Here is a 22253-nt window from a genome sequence, read left to right on the forward strand (position 1 = left end):
CCTCACCCACCACCATCCCACCAACAGTTGGCATGGCAACATACCAAAAATGTTATGAAAGCAGTCTGAAGTGTAAACCCAGTAAAAGAGATCAATACTAAGGAGAACAATACAACACACTGAGCAGGGTCATAACACTACATGGTATCTAGTGAATATAGGGTTTATAGGGTTTACAAATATAATATGTGTCACAAGTCATCAAATAATTTTCCATAGCTGCTCTGAACCACTACATTTAGCTGAGAGGCAATACAGTTATATAATCTTCAGAAAGTAGCACAGATATGCTGCGATTCAGTGCAGTTTTCATCCTCTAATTTTATGTACAGTAAATAATTGGTCATTGATTTGTATCTTCCTAAAATGTTATCCTGTGTTAATACACCTTTAACAAGTGAGTCAAAGTGGCACACTGTCAACAACATGTCAGTAAATTGTAGGATATATATTCACAAAGCCTGTGTATTAGTATCCTGACAGACAGTAATCATGTAAAGTAGCCACCCTAGATTATTAAATATGACTGAAGGTCTAAGAATAGCAAACGGTGTCTCTCTGAAGCTTTTATCACAAACTTTCTCGGCTTACTCTAATTTGACTATAAGCTCCAGTTAGCAAACAGCTGTCACTCACAGCTCATATAGAAGAGTCATTCCCTTGAAACTCTCTAGCACAATGCAATGCAAAAACGTAGTCACCTAATGATGTCATCCATTTGCACTGTATGATATTCAAATCAGCTAACATAAAATGCTAAAATGACATGATTTATCTGTCAGCAATGAATTTTATCGTCTTTTAACTGCCATACCGAAATGTATACTCAGTTAATGTTGTATTACACTGAGGACATCTGTACAATCCAGTGTGTTATAGATAGATAGATAGATAGATAGATAGATAGATTCTTTATTGATCCCGAGGGAAATTCAACAGTTTTGTTGACACTATCAGAGAGATCTTGATTCAACTCTTGAGGCCACTGATTGTGGTGGAGTCGTATTATATTGAATGGCATTTCTGATATTTAGTTTGTGAAGTGAAGATGGCTGTAATGAATTGTAATTATGTTTACCAGCATATCACTGTGTTCAGCTGTCCAGGAAATTCCAACTCTATGGGTGGCTCATGGGATCTATGGGACTATTTTTATGTTGTGCTTTGTATACCTCCCACATGTTGAGGTTATTTGAATGCTTAAGTAAACGGGTCTAATATGAACAAATTAAATGAACTCACACAGAAGATCATGTTGCAAGCTGTGACTAACTACTAATGACCTCAGTGAACAGTCCAATATCAACAAGGCCAAAATAAAGGGTCTTTATGGAGCTAGCGCACTCTAGTGGGTAAAGGTAACACTACAATATATGCTAAAACAAAGTATCAGTTTGATACAACAGGACCTTCCATAATTTAATCATAAATATATATGTTCTATATGTTATATATCTATGGCATTACTATACTACATAAATTTACATGGAAGGACAAATATCAACCTGAAAAGTAAAACTAACTGGACGCAGACAATGCCTAATGTTGACATATATTTTTAGAAGAAGAATCAGTTTTATTGATAGCATATATATTTTTACATACACAATATGCAAGCTGTTGTTCTTTCAAAGTTTAAAATCCTGGGTTTAGCCAATCACAGATCAGTGTCTTCAAACACTCAGCTCCTTTTACAACACTCACTAACTCTAGATATGTTTTTAGGGGTGTAGAGCTCTAGACTGGTGTCTGGTTTGCTTACATATATTACATGACGTAACTGTGAATGACCATTTTGTTATCATCTTTGAAAGTGGTATGACAACTGGACAAAAGGGACAGATGTGACTTGTTTTAACCTGTGAGTCAATAGTTCCACAAGCCCTTCAGCCATAAGCCTCCCTCTACAGCAATGAGCAGGGTACCAACTGTTGTCTGACCCACGATGGACAGTCATTTTCTATAATTATCCACCCTATTGACATTTTTCCCTTTTTTTTGTTTTGGTTTAAGTATAAGAACGTCCTTTTATTTGCCTTCTTTCACTTGATTTCACCAGGATGAAGTTTCAACACAACATCAACATTTTGACAACAATATAAACAGTACAATCAAGAGGCTAAGACAACTGCCACCTACTACAAAATAGTATAAATATTATTCAGTTGTGTTTTATTTAAAGGAACTTGAGTCATCAGGATGATCCCAATAAAGTAAAAGCAATTAAACTATTCGCCCTGACAAACATTCTCGACTCAGTCTGCCATTATTATTTTCATGTGATGTGCATAATTATAACAAACACATAGAAAAAAATATTTAATATGATACTAAAAAAAACAATTTCAAATCAAAAAATCAATCCCCCCACGGGGTTCATTTAAGCTTTATTTTGCCTTAGACACAATGCAAAGGACATTGTATTCTTTCTCTCCTTAAAAGGGCATATCCAGGAATGTCGCATGCAAGGGAGTGTTTGTGGAAGTTACATTTACTCCACCGGGGGTGTTAAGGAACATTATATGTTTCATTACCGCTTGGAAATGAAATAGTAGGATCTGTTTTTGCATCTTTAGTAAAATTACAACTCTTTTATGATCTTCAGGAGGAATCAACCATGAATTATTTTTTACGCGTGTAAAATAAAGTTCTTCTACGTGACGGTTCCACCTATTTTCCTCAGTTGGTTTGTTCTGAATGTTCTCTACGGAACCCAACACTATTATCAGGAAGTGAAGGGCGGTGGTTGAGAAAAAGAGCAGCACCGGGCTAGCTGACAAGTATCGAGTTGTTGTCAGGTAAGATTGTAGTATAACTTTACCGTTCTGTCTACCACAACTACAAGCATTGTAAGTGCTTTGTTATTTGGATACCACACAACTGTTAGCAGTATAAAAGGCGTATGTCTCATTGGCAGGATATAATGTCATTTTCAGCGTTCGTTTGATTGCTTTGAAAACACGGCTAACTGTTAGCTGCGCGGCTAATGACTCAATAGCTAACGTCATTAATCGTTTGCTAATAAGCGGTTATCTTAGATTTGTAAAGTTGACTGTTAGCTTTAGAAAATGACAATCTACTCGTGAGTCTAAGTAACTTACGTGGCTTCTCGGTGTTCATAGTGGGCTAACGTTCATGGTTGTACGCACACGAATTATTTAATGACACAAGCTAGGCCGCAAACCATTAACACTGTACGTACTTAATAGTGCGCGATGAGTTGTGTCGAGATCCGCTCTTTTAACAAATTAACAGAAGGCTGTGTTGGTTTTATTAGAAGATTCATTTGTACTGTGCGCAGCATGTTCAAATCCAAATGTAACGATAACGTTTGCTATTTTATTGGGATCCTTCTTGTCAATATTGTAATTGTGATTATAAACCTGATAAACTGTTTTCATGCAAAACTCGAAACAATAACATTTTAGTTTAATCTTTTGTTCCCTTGTTGTTGTTAGTGTGTTCTGTCTGAACTTTTGTTTGCTGTTTATTTGTGATTTATTGTTAATTGTCTTTGGAACTTGTAATAGTGAGTTTATGTATTAAATGAGTAAATATTAAAATAGTTAAACAGTTGAATTTCTAATTTGAATTAGCTGGAGCCTAACATAGAAAATTAATGTTTGCATCATTTTATTATCTAACCTAGTAACAGTATTGACTATGTGTGAATACAGTACTGTCTCCATCCTGACAGTACTTGCACACCAAGCTGGTCTAGTCCATTTTCCATCAACACCCAGTAGCAGGAACGTGAGTATCTGTCAGCATACAAATGTGGATGTAGAGCTGTTTAAGTCTACATTCAAGACATTGCCTGATAAGGGCATCTGTCCTCGCATCAGTAATTTTCCTGCCCTGGGTCCAACCCGTGAGCTGATCAGCCTAGAAAGATGAGGAACATTTCCATTTATAGCTCAGTGAGGGACACCAGCCTGGGGAATTATAATAACCTGCCGCTGAGTTCTTGGCATGAATGACAAAATTACATTTTGAGTAATGGTATGATCCATTTTAACTTTGAGATTGTCTTCCATTGTGTGAGGGTCAGAGGCCTGTCATCCTTTGTTTGTCTTATCAAGCTTCTGCTTTGTCTTTCTCTTCAATGTTGGCTGTAGTGTTGTCGTTTTCTGTCATTTTCATTAAGGGAGGTCTGTTTTAATATTAATTATAAAAGCATTGCGCTTATTTCTGCCATTGGGAAGGATGCGCATTTTCAGACACTCTGGCCTTCTAAACTGTTGTAAAACATGGAAATGTTATTTATGCTGCCTTTTTAAAATGTTTGCCTTCCTTTAAGACGTTTCTGGATGTTGTAATAGCCGGCTATAGGTTGTATAATTTAACAACATGCATGCATTTATTTGTTTCCACAGGTATAAAACAGTCAAGATGTCGAGCAAAAGGGCTAAGGGAAAGACCACAAAGAAGCGCCCCCAGCGCGCCACCTCCAATGTGTTTGCCATGTTTGACCAGTCTCAGATTCAGGAGTTTAAAGAGGCCTTCAACATGATTGACCAGAACCGTGATGGGTTTGTGGACAAAGAGGACCTTCACGACATGCTTGCCTCACTGGGTGAGTAGGAGAGACTTAAGTATAAACTGAACCAACAAGTCAGCAAGAAGCTGTAAGCAGTCTGCACTTTACTTATTTGGGTGTGCACCTATGCTGTTTGCTATCTGTCAACTTGTTCTACAAGCAAACATGTTTAACTTTCAGTTGTCGATGTCAGTTGTACTTAAAACCACTTCTGTGTATGAAACCCTCCGGGCTTATTTTAAATTCACTTTACATTTCTTATATTGTATATAGGGAAAAATCCAACTGATGAGTACCTGGAGGCCATGATGAATGAAGCTCCTGGACCCATCAACTTCACCATGTTTCTCACCATGTTTGGGGAGAAACTCAATGGCACAGACCCCGAGGATGTGATCAGGAATGCATTTGCTTGCTTCGATGAGGAGGGGACAGGTAAATACTGACTACTGTCATTTCTTTTCTTTTGATACATACAAAAAAAAAAAAATCTTACTTTGCCGTAATAAAATGCCCAGTCATTTTCCTGTCAGTTGTTGAGCTTTAGCCAATACACAGATGAACTCAGTTTGAAAAAGGAAAGTGACAAGTAATAAGAATTTTATTGCATTGATTTTATTTCACTTTTTCTTCTTATTGCTAATACTGCAAGTCAGAGGAAATTCTTCAGGAGATGATTCAGTCTGTCTTAATCTCATCTGCTGATGACTGTTTTTTCCCTTCAGGCTTCATCCAGGAAGATTACCTCAGAGAGCTGCTCACAACGATGGGTGACCGGTTTACAGATGAGGAGGTGGACGAGCTCTTCAGGGAGGCCCCCATTGACAAGAAAAGCAACTTCAACTATGTGGAGTTCACACGCATCCTAAAGCATGGTGCCAAGGATAAGGACGATTAAAGAGCCGTGCCAGCATAATCTTTTCCACCCTCTTGGCCACCTCCGTCAGCTAGATCACCGTGCTGCATGTCCCAGCTCTCCAGTATAAATCCAATTTTAAACAAACCAAAGCAATAACTATCCACTCTTGTTTGTTGTGAACTTCCAGTCTTGCCAAATGTAAACATCTTCAATGAGAAGAAAAATCTCTAATGGGTTCTGAAATGTTTCTTTTTTTCTGTCAAGTAAAGATGTGACGTGGCAGCACCTGGAAAACTCGAAGGGATAAGTCTTTGCAATCCATCTGATCGGATTTAGCTGAATTTTTACATTTTATAATATAAACTTTTTAAATAAAGCCCTCTATCAAGTTGTACTTTGCTGTTCCCTTCTATAAATGACAACTGAAAAAAATATTGAATTATTCTGTCTTTATTTTTTTTCTGTAGCATAACTTAAACACTTGCATGCCATTTCTCTCTCCTCTGGTGCTTGTCGAGTCATGACAAGTCTGCTCTGCCTCCTCACCAAATTCATTTAACGTGTGCAGACTAGCGCTAGCTGAATTCTTTCTGTCGAAGGGCAATTGCACATAGTTGATATGAACACGAACAAAGGAAACTGCACAAATGCCATGATCGCCTGTATACTGTATAACAGAAAAGCGTGGTGAACTTAATCCCATCTTTTAGCTGCTTCAGGTTACAATTGATTTAGTGGTAGTACAAAAGCTCAAAGGTCACATTATCAAATACCTTAGAAGATACAAGATATAAGTGCTGTATAAGGGACAATTGAGGTTCTTGCAATTGCCACTTTAGTATCCTCTTTGATTTTAGTTTACACTAAACTACATCTCAGAGGGAAGTACTATAGTTTTTAATTAATTACATTTTTTGTATCAAAATAACTATACTTTGATTTTACAGATGAATAGCGCCTCACACTGTTGTTTTCAGTCATGTTGCTGATTAAACCTACTTAGGCTGGAGTTTTACAAAGCTATGCACTGATTTAAATGATTCCATAATGTAAAAATTACAAATTCTTATCTCATGTACATGCTTTTTGTGCTTTCTTTTTAAAGTTAAGCACAGTCAAATTGCCGTCTAAAATCAAGGGTAGTCTGTTTCTTTAATATCTTATTAAATTGGGGGTTAGGAAAAGCTTGGCAATCAAAGGTTTAAGATTATAAGAACATACTGAAATGAATGAACCAATTAGATGTACCAATAATTAAAGGTGAACAACTGTAAACAAACGTTAGGCCATCAGCTCGTTTGGAGTTACATTTATGGGTTATTGCGCCCTCCAGTGTTTGAATGGGGGATTCAAACTGTATGGTGCTGCCTTAAAATGCTTTCGTAAAAAACAGACCTTAAAGTTCCTGAAAGGTAAAAGAGGTTGTGATGATGTGACGCTGTTGGCCTATTAAAATTTCTGCTGTCTCAATTTTATCGAGATACAAAGCTTGAGGTGCGAGGATAATGCTAACGGTAAACGCAAGTCAAATCGAAGCCACACCTCCCTCTCTGTACTTCAAGATAGCACTCTTCTCTGGCCCAGTGGAAGTATTACGTTGTTTGATTTTTCTTTTGCGTTTCTTTTACATATTCTTTAAATGTTAATTCCGGCCAAAAGCACAAGAAACACTGGATTCATCAAATTTCGACTACTGAAATACAGATTTACGAGATACTTGAACGCCTCACGATCCTTACGGAACCACGTTAGAAAAATATCGTCATTCGCTTTTTTATACACATCCATGGTCGCCGGCCTTGTGAGCCCGCGCTGTTGTGGGAAAATCCAGGTGTGAATTTTGCCAGCTTCATTTCATCTTTTGTTGCATAATTAACACTCTGGGATATGAGAAATGTGAGCCTTAAAACAAGCTAACAAGAGCAGCGACTCTTCTAGGCTAGCCACGAAGCTAGCAGCTAAGTAGCTAACGTTAGCTAACAGCAACCTCAAGGTTTGTTATGTAGCCGGTAAAGGGTAAACGAGGAGGGTATTTAAGTACTCTCATTGCTAGCTATATGGTTTTGTTCTGTGGTTTAGTTTTATTGAGTGGCGTTTTCTTATTGTTGAAGTTTTTTCTTTTTTATTGTTTCAGCTGGATCTGGGGAGTCCTACCCCAGGGTCATGGCTGTCAAACTGATGCAAAGATTTCCGCTGCTTGGCCAGTTCGGAATTAAACGTTTCCCCCTTGTTGGACCGGTGTGTCCCACCAGACTCCAGAGTATCAGATGTGTAGGCGAGTCCTTATGTGTAGCCTGCCTGTGTTCCCCAGCCGGCGGCGGCGGCTGCATTCGGAGACAGGGCTGCAGGAAGCTCCAGCAGAACTGCGGGAGAAGGAGCCTGACCACCACCATCATCAGGGAGCCGTTCTTCGTTGCCAGTAGCTCTGTGGGACTCCACAGAGATTCGGGGCCTCGGTTCCGTCTGACCCAGCTGCACCGACCCACAAGTGCAGAGGAGGAGGCTTTCCAGCAGCGTCTAAGGAACTGCTCCTCTTCCCGGCAGGTCTTTGCACTGCTACGCTCAGTAGGGATCATGTCTGACACCATGGCTGCAGCAGCACTTCATCGCGTGGCCGACCTGGAGCAGGTGGGAAACGCTCTTAAAGATCCTACAGTGCTGGAGAATGACACCGTGGTATCCCTGTGCTTCCAGTTGGAGCAGGACTCTTGGCGGCTGACGGATGGTGGACTGGTATCAGCTCTGCTGGCTTGCTCACGCCTCTTCTTGGATCCTTGGAGCACGCTGATGGTGCGGCTCGTGTCTGAGAGCCAGGAGAGGTTAGATAGAGGGCAGATTAGTGTAGGGTACCTGTGCACCCTGGGCCATGCAATGCTGGCTATGGAGGGTCCTGGCTGTGTGATGCTGAAGCAGGTGATGGAGCAAATCCAGAAGCAGAAGCCTGCCCAGTGGAGCATGGCAGATCTCGTTGGTGTTTATAGATTTCTGCAAAGTGGTATGGCTCAAGATGGAAAATACCAGGACCTGCTGAATGCCATGCACTCCCACGCTGTGACAGTCACATCCCGCATGAATCCAGCTGCTGTCAGTGGACTGCTCGGTGCTCTCATGACCCTGAATCAGACACAGGCCATGCCTCTTGTGATCAATCTGTGCAAGCAGGCTGTACGGTATGTACCTCAATTTACTGATGAGGAGCTCACCGTTGTGCTTGGGGCCCTTATGCACTTTGGTCACAGCGATCATTACTTTGTGGAGGCGATGGAGAAGTATGTACCCACAATGACATTCACTTCCCACCCAGAGACAGTTACCAAGGTGATTCATTTCTTTGGCCGGAGGAACATCCTGTCCCCCATTGTATGTGACGCTGTTGCAGAGAGCTTTGTGTACCGAGCAGATGACTACAGTACCAGCCAGGTAGCCAGACAGATCATGGCCCTGGGAAAGCTTGGCTACATTCCCCCCAATGCCAGTGAAGTTTTTAGGAAAGTTGAGACCATCCTGCATTCGCGCTTTTCCCACTTCCAACCTCGAACGCTGCTCAACCTGCTCCACTCCTGTACCCTGGTGGAGAGATTTCCTGTTAACTTTGTCTCCAAAGTCTTCAGCAGTTACTTCCTCCAGCAACTGCAAGGTAAAACATCCCTTAGTATGTACAGCCTTCTAATTAAGGGATGGTTGAAAAATAATTTACAGTTGCTGACATTATTGCAGGTATTGTCTGTCATCCTGATGGTGCATGCTATAATTTTACTATGTTGATCTGTTCTCTGTGTATGATCTGTATTATCCTGTTAAAGTTGTTTTTAGGGGAGTTTTTCCTCTTGAGGTAAATTTGTGGTTTATGATATTGGGCTATATGGATACACTTAAATAACATAACATTTACTGCGTTCCAGAGCAGGACACGGGGATGGATCGGTTCATTCTGGCACAGCTGACTCAGCTTTACATGACTTTGAAGCTGGAGTGTCCTTTCTATGAGGTAAAATACATAAAACTATGAATATGTAAAAGGTGAGGCCAGCCAAACAGGATGACGAAAGAGTAATGCATAGTCAGAAACCTGAATACACACCTTCATACTTAACAGAGTGATGCATTCCAGTTTACTGTGATATAACCTGTGCAGGCTCTATCTGCGTCTCCTACAGTGACTGTAAAGCAACACTAAAAGAACCTATTGGGTTTGAGCTGATGCCCCTGCGCTTTTATTTTCAAGGCTGAGACAAAAATGTTTTTTTACATCTTGAGTCCACTGTAGCTGTGCATTAGAAATCAGACTACCAGACCTCCAACTACAAATGAGGGCCTGGCAATGCAAGATGCCCTACTAACAGCTGCATTGCAGTGGTGTTAAGTTGTGTAATTTGTATTTGTGTGTCAGGAAAACATTTGGCTCACTAGACATCCCTGTATATAAAAGGTCAAAAATATACAAAGCCAAAAATAAAGACATTAAACTTAAGATTATATACATTTACATATTACAGGTGACATCATGTTTATGCACAAAAATTCAAGTAATTTGAGCATCGAATAGCAGAATAATAAAACTGCTTATAAAAATGTTTATCCCTCTAAAGGCTTTTTTCATGTAAGTCAAAATTTCATATGTGAAATACTAACATGGTATTGGTGCATAATTCATGTTGACAAACTATGTATGTCATGGTTTCCCATAAAAAGGACAATAGCAGTCAAAATGTATCCAATTTTCTATATAAACTAGGTGGTACTTTGGACATGTCTTCTTCTTCAGTACACAGTACGAACACATTGTGTTGCCTTCTCAGGGTCCCAGACTCCTTCCCAAGTACCAGGTCAAGTCCTTCCTCATGCCCGGCCGCTCTCTGGAGACACCAATGGACACACATCTGTACAACTCTGTGAAAAGTGGACTGGTGGATTTGCTCGGGGCTCGTTCATACTTCGCTTCTAAAGTTCTGACACCTTACTGCTACACACTCGGTAACACACACATTAGCAGCTGTTTGCCTCTTAAATGTTTTCTGTAGTCAACCTCTCAAGGGCATGACATTTGTTTTTGCTCCCGTAGATGTGGAGATAAAACTTGATGAAGAGGGATATGTGCTGCCTGCCATGCAAACTGATGATGTAAGCAAAAGGTGAATGGTTTTATGTATTTTTCAAGGTTGTCAAATTCCAGATTTTGATTTTACTAAATGCAAATTTTATGAGCTGGATGGCCAAGCAGTGTGACTTACTAACAAATGCTCTTGTTTGGCATGTTACAGGATAGCTCTTTGTATTGATGGACAAAAGAGGTTCACTACAAACAAGAGGCAGCTGCTTGGGAAGGAGGCCATCAAGCAGCGACATCTGAGGCTTCTGGGATATGAAGTTGTTCAGGTTAGTCCCACACCTTCACGTTTGTTCTCTGGATGTTTTCATCTGCCCAAATGTTAGATCTGTGTGTTCTATTGGCTAAATGGTACACAAAATAGAAGGACTAATGTGTTTTACTCACTTCAAGTTGTCCAATGTTTTGTTATGATATCTCTGGAGACTGATTTTTCTTTTCTTTCAGATTCCTTACTATGAATTTGAAAAACTGGAAAAGAAGACCAGTGTGGTGGACTATCTGCACCACAAAATCTTCCCTCACACCTATAGGCTGAAATGGTGATGGGAGAAAGGAGCATTGCTGTGGATGGCTTATCAGGGGCTTATCAGAGTATTTTCTAACTTAAAGAAAATCTGTATTTATTTTTTCATTACAAACTGAATGTGATTAAATTATTGATTATGAACTTGTGCCTGTTAAGCTTGACAATAAAGTAACTTTTACATAAATACTGACTTTTGAATTACTTCATCATATCACACAAAGTTAAGTATTGTTTGAAAAATATAATTTATTTTGTTCTTGGCAACTCAATGCCATAGAAACTGTACAAAGTTAAGAGAGTCCCAATTCCATAAATCACATCATATATATGATATAGCTCACCCATAGAATAATAATCAGAGTCTTTGATTAAGGATGTCTGGTTTTAGTCTCCGTCAGGATGGGAGTGTCACTTGGATTAATAGTAAAAAGGCTATGATACATGTATAACCAGTGTATGCTCTGATTGCTCCTCTATGTAGCAGGAATCTGAGGAAGGCCAAACTCATCCACCAGAACACCATCCTGTAACACAGAAATAAGAACAGGCATTAAAGAAAGCCCTAACGGCACTAATGAGAAAACTCACATTAAACTGAGAAGTACCCTGTTGGTTGACTTGTCTCCAGGCATGCCCTCTGGGATGGAGGGAGCTGATGAAGCTTCATCAAGGTAGGAGCTGTCCTCATCCATTAGGAGCTCATCTCCCAAAGCATCCAGCTCTGTGGACACATCATCAAATGACAGCCAACTGTAGCACTATCACCTTATGGTATTCAGGTCTCAGCAAAAACATTTGTTTTTCACACACATGCAAATATTCGCCTCAGGTGGGCGCTATTCACCAGAATTTGCCCATGTGTGACAGCATATTATCAGTACTGGAAAATGATGGTCTGTGGCATCAAAGTGAAATTCTCCATAGACTGTAAAATCCTGGCACAGAGGTATTTTACTGACCTGCTTCCAAGTCGTCGTCATCAATTTCAGGGGTACCATAGCTTCTGCTCAGTGCTTCCTGGATCTCATTGGCATCCTCCATCATGTCCTCCAGCTGATCTTGAAGATCCTGAATAAAGAAAACGAAAGAGTTCATATGTTTGCATTTCATCCATCTTCCCTGTAACACGGTCAAAGACTTAGTTCCATATACAAGTCAAGTCAATTTTTGAAGGTCTTTATAATCTGTATAGAGTATGGCAAGCTCTGTCTTGACACCTTTAACTCAAGAAAGGAATAATTTCCCCAAAAACCTCATGAAGAGCAACAGAGGGGGTTAATGAAGGTCACTGTACCAAGTTTAAAATTAAAACATTATATAATACAGGAACAAATGTTTAAAAATGTTCTGGTTGTAAGCTTTGTACACTGCAGGATACATTTTACAAATACTGTGAAAGACATCTCTGCAATAATAATAATAGTAATAATGTGTAATAATTAATGTGCAATAATCTATTCCACTGTGCAATTTATTAGCTCATGTGCAACTGCTGCTATTGTGTTGTTATCTGTTGTTGTGTGTTTTTTGTTGTCTTTTCCTGTACATAGTGTTTATATTATATTACTATTATTTCCATACTATACATATATTGCTAACTCTTCTCTTCTTTTTTTCCTACACTTATGTAAATTGTTTTTTAATTGATGCCTACCTCTGTTTTCACTATCCACTTTGCTGCTGTAACAATGTGAATTTCCCCATTGTGGGACAATAAAGGAAATATTATCTTATTTTTTGTCCAGACAAGCCATAACCCTGAACATGAGGAGCAGAAAGGGGGTGTATAATCTTTAAGTATATACACAATTGATTACTATGACACCATTTTAGTTATAGCCATTAGATGGCTACAGTGTCTGTCCTACTGAAGTAAATTTGCAGTCAAGAACCACATACGTCAATCTTGTCAATTTTCACGTTCTTGTATGCCTTCTTCATGTCCTTGAGGCCGATTTTCATGGCATCAACCTAAAAAGCAAAAGCAAACATTAGCAGAAAGCTACACGCTCTACTGTTATTATCACATCTGAGAGTTTAATTACTCTCTTACTGTGGTTTTAGTGTCTTTAAGGGTCTGGATTGTGTAGTTTGTTTGTTCCATATTGAACGACTGCTGCATGAGATTATCTCTCTGGCCCTCATACCTGGAAGATATATGATGAAATACATTTAGACTTTCATAGACAAAGAGAATAACTGTGACTGATGAGGATAACTTTGGAAACTAATAAAGTTAATTTGACATGTTTTATAATATACGCTAAACACTCTGGAAATAAAATGACTTACATTCTCTTCTGCTTCAGAACTCTCATTGCCTTTTGCTTGACCATATTCTAGTCAATGAAAACATAATAATTGAGAAAACTCAACAAACAGACACCAACTGATCAATGTAAACTGTACACAAGAATAGGATGAGCAAAGCAGGACATTAAACAACTTTTTTGTATTATTATTATTGGTACACACTGAAATATTCATTGTTTTGTTTGATCATCCATCCAACCCAGCTGACTACGGATGAGAGGTGGGGTACGGTCAATCGCAGGGCCAACACACTAAGACAGACAACCACACACTCTCACATTCAAAGGGGCAATTTAGAGTAGCCAATTAACCTAACCTCACGCATGTTTTCAGAATTGTGGGAGGAAGCCAGAGTACCCGGAGAAAACCCACGCAGGCACAGGAGGAACATGAAAACTCCACATAGAAGGGCGCAGAGCGGGATTCGAACCTGGAACCCTCTTGCTATGAGGCGACAGTGCTAACCACCTGATGTAAACCAACATTTTTGCCAGTTCTGTTAAGGCAAAGCTCCCATCAGTTACATTTAACAAGTCTGACTTCTTCTGTGAAATAAAATTTGTAAAACATCTTCAAATTTGACAGTGTTTTCTAGCATGAAAATGTGAGACGCAAACTCACAAATGTGCTTCTCACGTTTTTCTTTTTAATAACCAACTGTTTACTCACACGCACTGACTTTTCTTGCTCTGACTTTCTCAGCATGTGTGTGTTATATTGGAAAGATAAACCTTAGGAATAAAATTTGCGAAAGCTCTATACTTTACACTTAAATAAACTGAACAGATTTTGATCCTGGCTGGTGGCACCATAAAGGACTATAAGGAAATAAGCCATTTCTCTGATTGTTCCACAGTAGCACTGGACAATAAGTCTCACCTTTGAGGGTCCATCTCTCATCTTTTTCATCTGATCCTTGTATTTTACAAGTTCAGCATCTAGTCTGGCAATCTTCTTGTCAATGGACTCAGCCCGAGAATCAACCTTAAGGTATAAAAGAGAGAACAGGACATCGAATTTGGTGTGGCTATTGATGAATAACAGGCAGATAAGGTTTATAGGCATTAAAGGCTCTAAAGGTTACACATATTCGTTAGCTTAACTGAGGCTGAGTACCATTTTCTTGCTTCACTCCAGTTAGCTACTAATAGCGCTGCCCAGAGAAATAACCCGTTTAACTGGTTGATGTCAGCCATTATCCTGCGATGGTTTCTGTTGTGTGCCAGTTAAATGGCTCGAATTCCTGCTCAATATTACATAATGCTGATTCATTATCTGACGAGTCGAACAGGTGACTTTGTTTTAAAAGTTTTGCTTGTCGACTGACAATATCAATACATTGTGTTAGGTAAAAACACCCCGTGCGTTAAGCCTATAAGCCATCAGTATTGCTATCAATGTCACATATGATTAATCTGTTATCAATTCGGCTAGTTAAACAGAACAATATAAAAGTTACGGCCAACCCTAGCAAATGTTTTCTGCTCATAAAAGTTAGCTAGCAGTTAGCTACGCGAGTCGAGAAGAGTCCATCTTTGTTTACTTTGTTCAAGACAGCGTTCAAAAAGTTTATTTTCAGAATTGTACTTACATTTCCTATGCAGTCCGTCAAGTTTGGAGGGGGAGCTTTGGGTTTCCCACTGCCGAATATACGGTTCATTTCGGCAAAACTAGAGTTTTAACACAACAAGCACACTGCGTTAGTTCTCTGTCACAGTCGAGCCACAGGAAAACACCCGGAAGAGCGTAGAGGATGACATCACATGAGTCACGTGATCATTAGTCATGCAGCCGCACCCTCTGAAGTGCTACATTCTCGTGATTTTCTCATTAATGTATTATGCTTTTCTTTTCTTAAATAACCTACCTGTTCATGTTTTTAATTTGGAAAAGATTTTTTTAATCGATCTATTTAGCTAATCGACTTTAAACATTCTAACATGACACGAATAGTGAGTAGCTCCAGCAGCCCAATACACTGACAGGGAACATTTTTGAACATTTCTGCGATGGGAAATCGGTACATTTAGTATTTATGATAAGAAACAACAAAACTCTACACCTCAGGAAAAAGCCGCAAGTTTGCCAAACTCACAACAGCCATGACAACATGCTTCTAATTTGGCTCAAGCTCTTCAGTTTACACGGTGCTTTATAAAGGAATTACACTAAAAGTCAAAGGGAAAATAATAAACTGCAACAGAGTGAAACAGATTCTGTGACTTCTCAGATAAGGAAGAGAAAAGAAAAAGTGAAGGTTAGGTTGTCTTTTTATTATATGTATTGAAGTATTGATTTTTTTTTTTCAATTCATACAGCAGTCTTTTACAGTCCATGCAAATGACAATAATCATCCACCAGAAGTCAGCCAATTCCAAGTCTTAATATTGCTTAGCTTCATTTAAGACTGGATTAAGCCAAGTGGGCAAAGTATAAACTGACCCAGTCCTCCAGACGAACAAAGCTTCAGGAGCCCCCCAAACCCTCCAGTTCACTATCAGTTGGTGTGTACTTCTTGGGGGGAGCATGTGGATAAAATTCTGACGCGATAAGACCCTTACATCATCTCCTGCTTTATTATCTGTTCTTGTCGTCCTGACTTACAGAGGGCCTCTGTGACATAATCCATATTTAGAGACTTAATTTTATTTGATGTGGGAAAAAAAGGAAGCAATTTTTTGCATTAGTGAAACTGGGTCCATCTTTTATTCACTGATTTATTTACTGAAAAAAAAAATCTCCAATAGATAATGAATTTTAAGCCAGTAGTCAACTTATCTACATGTAACTATCAATCATTGTAAGATTTATCTTTTCAAATCAGACCACACATGTTTTTGTGATTCCATTTGCTTCCACTGGAGGGAGCTGCTGATATACAGAAAAACCCAAAATCTACAAATGTAAAAGACTCCAAACCTCCCAATTCAACCCATCTCTGTGAGAATAATTACATAAAAGCTAAAACTAATCTTTTCTTGACAAAGAAGCCACTGTGAGGGCTTTGAAATCAGATATTTAAAAGTGATTATACACAGCAAAGAGATAGCAAAGATATTGCAAGTGACATTTAAGGAGACTGTCACACGCTACACTTTACGAATCAAAACTGACAACAAGATGAGCGTGACAGAACAGAATCAACGTGAACTTGATTTATTATTAAGCACATACAGGACGATCAATACATCTCCTGTTTGATGAACAGCAGAAAAAGCCAATATACAGCAGCAGCATCTTTAAATATGCAGAGACTGAAAATAATGATGGGTAGGAGCCTAATTTCTTAGAATAAGCGCTCATATTTCATGTCAAGCAACATAACTTCTATACTAAATATTTTAGACAAGTTTACATGATGTGCTTAGATATTTTATTACTGAATTGTTTAAATATTAGATGAAATTCTCATATAATACAGACATAGATGAGTTCATACCATGGATATGTCTATATAACACAGCATCTATTTGCAGTACATTCAAAATAACAGCACAGTCCATCAAGCGTACAGGCTTTTCGATGTTGCATTATACTATTACAAGCAATGATCACTGACATGCTACAAATGCAGTGTATTCCAACGATGTCTGTGCAAAAGTTTCTTTTTGTTATTTATACAAAATTTTCTACATATTCTTCATACTATACAGAATAAACTGTACCTAACAATGTGCACAACTTGTTTAAACAGCTATTCTTGTTTTCAGACTGCGCTGATGAAATATTTCTCTACAGTAAATAGCATGAGCATTTCAATGGGACTATCTGTATCAGCGTAAAAGCCAAAAACAGCACATGTGATGGGATTATACACTGTAAATTGAACAACTTATCAGACTGGACACAACTCCAGCATCAAAGCTAATAGAGAGCCCTCTGTCAAATATTAAATGCACATTCAAGTCCAGGATTTTCCTTTTAACTTTTCTCAGTAATAACCTTGTTTCAGTGCCACTAACTTTCTTTTCTTGCCTACCTCCCAGTGACTTCTTCAAAGTCCGACATAAGCCATTTCTCTCACAGTGTGGTCAATCAGCACACCTCTAACTTTTCACTGAGGTGGGAAGGATTTTAGCACATATCTGCTGTCAGTGATTCATGCATCTACAACTGATACGTTAACTGTACACAACAAGTTTGTGCATGCTGGACCCCATTCATTTTTCATAACTGAAATCATTTTCCATTGCTGCTAACTTGTTTTATCCTGGACTGTTAAAGGCACATTTGGCAATAGAACATAAAATGAGAAAATGACAAGAATAAATTAAATGTGTGAAAAGGCAGGAGCAAAATGGAACAAATTTAGCATTAAAAACACGAGAGTATACTGTATGAAACTTGAGAGGAGCCAGTACTGTTACAGCTTTATAATTAGTCTCCTTCTGATTTTGCCATATAAAAGTAAATCATTTTCCTGAGAAATTTTGGCATTATTTCCTTAATCTGCATCATTAATGTGCAGTCTGTCTGACAGGACAGGAGATGATTGGAAAATTGAATCAGATTTGGTCTTTTTCATGAAAAAGATTCTTTGTGATACCATCTACCAACATATAAGTAACAAAGTAAGTGACGTGAGGACAAAAATGAAAAATGAAGTGGCAAAAGTCACAGCAAAAGGGAAGAGGATTCAGTTATTTCTTTGTGGAGGAGATTGGTGGTTTATTTCCTATGTGGATTAATGGGAAAAATTGAATGCAATTTATAATGCGTAACTTTCATTTAATCTCTAGAATGAAATCATATTAATTTTGGCACTGGTCAAACCCAAGGTGATCATGAAAATAAAGCAAGTCATCTTCTGTAAATCGAGACAAAACTTGTCTACATTGCTGATGTGACATGGGTTAGGCCCAGGTCAGGTGAGTCTTCTTTTCCAATGTGGGAAATTGAGGAGAGTTCCACTGCTAGTCATGTGGGCTTACTAGTCCCATCTGGGTTCTCCAGGGGAACAGCGGCCTCCCGCACAGTGCCTGGGGGCTTTTTGCTCCCTGACCCCTTCTCCCCCTTCATTTTGGCAGTGAGGCAGAAGTCTTTGAAGCAGCGTTTGAAGTTTTCATCCAAAAAGGCATACAGGACAGGGTTGAGGCTACTGTTTGTGTAGCCCAGAGCCACACAGAAGAAGTAAGCAGCCATGATGGCTGTGGTTTCCGGCACACTCACGAGTGCCTTGACTAGTATGAAGATGTGAATGGGGGTCCAGCAGACCACAAACACAGCCACCACGACCACAACCAGGCGCGTGATCCGGCGCAGGTTGCGGTCCTTCTCCCGCGAGCCTGACAACATTCGGACGCTCTTCAGCCTCAGGACCATGAGGGAGTAGCACACGGTGATGATGAGCACAGGCACAACGAAGGCAAAGACAAACACACATATCTTCATCAGTGTGTCCCAGTACACATATGGCTCTGGGAACTGTAAGGCACACTCAGTTATGTCTGCAGGAGCAAAGGAGAGAGGGAGGAAGAAGATGTGAATTAAGAGGTGAAGTGAAATTGTGCTTTATCATAAATAAAATTCCACTCTGTGCCCCTCTGCCTTCAATTTAGAAAGCTGTTATGGAACAGCTAATCTGCACTCAAACAGGAATATTTTGCTCTTAAGTCTTTCTTTTTTTCTTACATCATCTGTATTCAGGGAGGAAAATGTGTGATGCGTGGCTAATAAAAAACTCTGCACTAATGGACTTGATAGAACATATTGTGCTCAGATTTTTTGACTTGGAAAAGAAGGTGAAAGCACTTCCTCACCACTCTTCGTCTGGGTGCCACCCAGAATAAAGGCAGGAATCCCTGCGGCTGAGGATAGGATCCAGATGCACACATTGATCATCTTGGCTTTGATCGGAGTGCGGAAGTCCAGCGCTTTCACTGGGTGGCACACGGCTACGTAGCGATCCACACTCATCATGGTGAGAGTGAAGATGCTGGTGAACATGTTGTAGTAGTCGATGGAGATGAAGACCTTGCACACCACCTCACCAAAGGGCCAAGTATTCAGCAGGTAGTCCGTGCTCTGGAAGGGCATTGTGGTCGTGACGAGGGCATCAGCAAGGGCTAAGTTGAAAATGTAAATGTTGGTGGCTGTCTTCATCTTTGTGTACCTGTTTAACATGCAGAACACACAGTTGCTCTGTAATAGTGAGAAGAATAAAATAGAATAGAATAGAATACCAAGTGTACTGCTTGGCTGACTCTTTAGAAGACCTTTTGGGCTCATTATGACTTGTCCATTAGTCCACACTGCATCCATGAATACATAATGTAATTTTTATGACTTAAACTTCATTGATATGTACAATATACTGCTGATTGCAGGCCATGCATAATCAACTTGTTTTCACTTCATTAAATTGTAACAGCATTAAATGAGGATATGATGACTTTTGCAAAGTTTAATTTAAAATTCAATTCAAAGTGTAATTTTTTTTTACCACTAAATGAGAAGATTGATCTCATGTATCCATGTGAAATGCAAAGCTTCAGCAAGCAACCAATTAGCTTAACCTAATGACTGGAAACGGGGGGGCTAGTCTGACTCTGCAAGAAAGCAACTAAATCCTAGCAGCTGTGAAGCCCACTAATTAACATGTTTTATCTTGTTTGTTTCATCCTTGTTAAAACTGAAGTGTAAAAATTACATGTTTTGGTTTCAAGGTAGCCTTCATAGTGAATGGACAGATACGAGAGTGGGGTCAATCTTCTCATTTATACCTCCAACAAAAAGTCAAGTAAGAATGAGTGTATTTTCCAAAATATCAAACTATTCCTTAAAACAACATTGGCAAACAGTTGCTTATCCAGAAAAGGCATAGTATAGCATTCATTATTGTTGTTGATCTGTGCTTCTGTCCACCTGATGAATGAAAGTCCATTATACTCTCCTTTTAGCTTTGTTTTGCTCTTCAGCAAGTCCTGAGGGAAATATCTGGCTTATTAGCTGTTAAATGCCCGACTACGTTCACCAGCTAGCTGCTAAGTTTGCTAACTTGCTAACAAGACATAAACCAAAACAATGAGCTGAATGAAACTAAAATGAACTGCAAAGCCGGGTGATAATTATCTGTGGGTCAAAGCTGTCATGTAACATAGTAATTTGATCTATTGCTAATATGAAAACACTGATTTGAGGAGTTTAACAGTCTACAGGCTACAAACCATGGGCATCTGGATGCACTGCCTGTCTCTTACATGTTCTACATGTGTTTAGCACAGTGTCTGTTGTGTGAGTGTCTGGGTCAGTGTAATTTCAGACATTTGTTTACACTAGATCAGCACAAAACACCCCTTTTTACTTCAGCTGGATCATCCTCAACCAGGCAGCTAATAAGTAAAACCTACAGCTTTTTCTGAAACTGAAGTGATAAAATTGGCTTCTACTGACAGGTGACACAATCAGTCAGTGTAATCAATGTAATTGTTGTCTATTGACCAGAGCATTGTGGATGGCACTGCTGCATTTCGTATTACATCAGAGATTTGTTGCTCTCCCACGCCATAAATAAGCCCAACGAGGTGCAAGAAGGCTATCAGGCTTGATAAAGCACCACTGGTTTCAGCTCTGATTAATATCATGCCCGCCAGACTAGGAGAGATTTATAGAATATTGTTGCTATATTTTGGAGGTCTTGAGTGTTATTAGATTCATAAAATGAGCTACTTTAAAGGTTCCAGGCACTGCTCTACCACTGAAGGATTCAAAATCAATTCTACTGACTTTACACTTTCAATGTTGAATCAGAAATGACGGCGTTAATATGAACCCTGTCTTTATCAAACTGCAACTGCAGTTTTGTCTCTTTGTGACCCGGGCATTACATTCCTGGATGAGCTGTAAGCCTTCTTCCTGTGACAGAGCTGCCTCTAGAGACCATCAAGGAACAAAATGCAGGCATTACAGAGAAATATGACACAGACCAGATGGCCTGGAGGTCATTGAAAGCCAAGTGATTGGTCCAAGTGCCTTCTCCTCAAGTAATAACATTCAGAGAGACTGTGGAGAAATGCATTCCTCTGCTTGGACCTCAGCTGTTGTCTGTGTAAATACATGGCGTAATTAGGCTTCCCAACATGCGCAAACCAAGATCCTCTAGCGTTTTCAATGCTACTGTAAATCCCCATTCCATTCCTATTATATAAACCCACAGTGAATTACATACATTACGGACACCTCATAGAGTTACTGCATGTACGTTTATGGTAACACAAAAACAGATTTTTAATTTTACCCCCAAATGTCCTTACCTGATGATCACATACATGACGAGACAGTTGCCCAACAAGCCGACAACAAACACCACGGAGTAGACTGCAGTGATGATGGGAATGATGGGGGACATGCCCTCCTGCTCCCAGCTGTCGTCGTGGGTCACATTGTGGCTGTCAGAGTATCCGGACACCCAGGCTGAGGAATTCAGAGGACAATCTTCCAGCAGCGTGGAGAGGCACTTGTTATCTTCTTTGAAAATTTCAATCGGAGTGCTTTCCATGCTGACACCTGTTTGTTGGATCGATAAGAAGAAATACTTCAAAATAAGACCAAAATAATAGTGCAAATTTTTAGAAATGCTCATACGGCAATCATTTATGTAGCCTAAATGGGCAAATGATGACATGGAGCCAGGAAAAACGCACGTTAAAAGCTCTTTTAATCGTGATTAACAGTGTGGGGGGGAAAATACATCGCTACGTTACTGCAAAGCCATGACATGCTCACAAACTTCACGTCGGTTATAGAGCCACTGGCAGAACATGCAAAACAATCGGAAATAAACATACAGGAGCTCCAGTCTTTCAGAAAAAAAAAGCTCGCAGGTTACTCACCTCGATCAACCCGAATTAGCGGATGCAACCTGTAAATATAATAATATAAATATATTTTTGTGCAAAAAAGAAGA

The 22253-nt window shown here is 39.4% G+C and overlaps 4 protein-coding genes across 4 annotated transcripts; 2 read left to right on the forward strand and 2 right to left on the reverse strand.

The window, feature by feature from the left end:
- The first annotated feature begins 2652 nt into the window (after positions 1-2652).
- On the forward strand, positions 2653-5793 carry myl12.1 (myosin, light chain 12, genome duplicate 1). Its single transcript, XM_046371120.1, has 4 exons — positions 2653-2798; positions 4377-4576; positions 4814-4975; positions 5266-5793. Exons 2-4 carry the CDS (start codon positions 4393-4395, stop codon positions 5436-5438), a joined length of 519 nt encoding a protein of 172 aa, XP_046227076.1. The 5' UTR covers positions 2653-2798; positions 4377-4392; the 3' UTR covers positions 5439-5793.
- Positions 5794-6964: 1171 nt separating this feature from the next.
- On the forward strand, positions 6965-11219 carry fastkd3 (FAST kinase domains 3). The gene is made up of 7 exons (XM_046371116.1): positions 6965-7230; positions 7534-9036; positions 9302-9387; positions 10199-10373; positions 10462-10531; positions 10661-10775; positions 10954-11219. Exons 2-7 carry the CDS (start codon positions 7563-7565, stop codon positions 11050-11052), a joined length of 2019 nt encoding a protein of 672 aa, XP_046227072.1. The 5' UTR covers positions 6965-7230; positions 7534-7562; the 3' UTR covers positions 11053-11219.
- A 42-nt stretch (positions 11220-11261) lies between these two features.
- Positions 11262-15150, reverse strand: chmp5b (charged multivesicular body protein 5b). Its single transcript, XM_046371119.1, has 8 exons — positions 14940-15150; positions 14228-14332; positions 13328-13374; positions 13089-13182; positions 12935-13006; positions 11995-12103; positions 11641-11756; positions 11262-11559 (listed from the first exon to the last, which is right to left on the reverse strand). Exons 1-8 carry the CDS (start codon positions 15006-15008, stop codon positions 11509-11511), a joined length of 663 nt encoding a protein of 220 aa, XP_046227075.1. The 5' UTR covers positions 15009-15150; the 3' UTR covers positions 11262-11508.
- Positions 15151-16486: 1336 nt separating this feature from the next.
- Positions 16487-21944, reverse strand: LOC124049962 (delta-type opioid receptor-like). The gene is made up of 3 exons (XM_046372126.1): positions 21601-21944; positions 19108-19460; positions 16487-18795 (listed from the first exon to the last, which is right to left on the reverse strand). The coding sequence occupies exons 1-3, from the start codon at positions 21927-21929 to the stop codon at positions 18266-18268; spliced, it is 1212 nt and encodes a 403-aa protein (XP_046228082.1). The 5' UTR covers positions 21930-21944; the 3' UTR covers positions 16487-18265.
- Between the last annotated feature and the right edge of the window lie 309 nt (positions 21945-22253).

The sequence above is a fragment of the Scatophagus argus genome, chromosome 18, assembly GCF_020382885.2.
Source record: "Scatophagus argus isolate fScaArg1 chromosome 18, fScaArg1.pri, whole genome shotgun sequence".
NCBI classification, from domain to species: domain Eukaryota; kingdom Metazoa; phylum Chordata; class Actinopteri; family Scatophagidae; genus Scatophagus; species Scatophagus argus.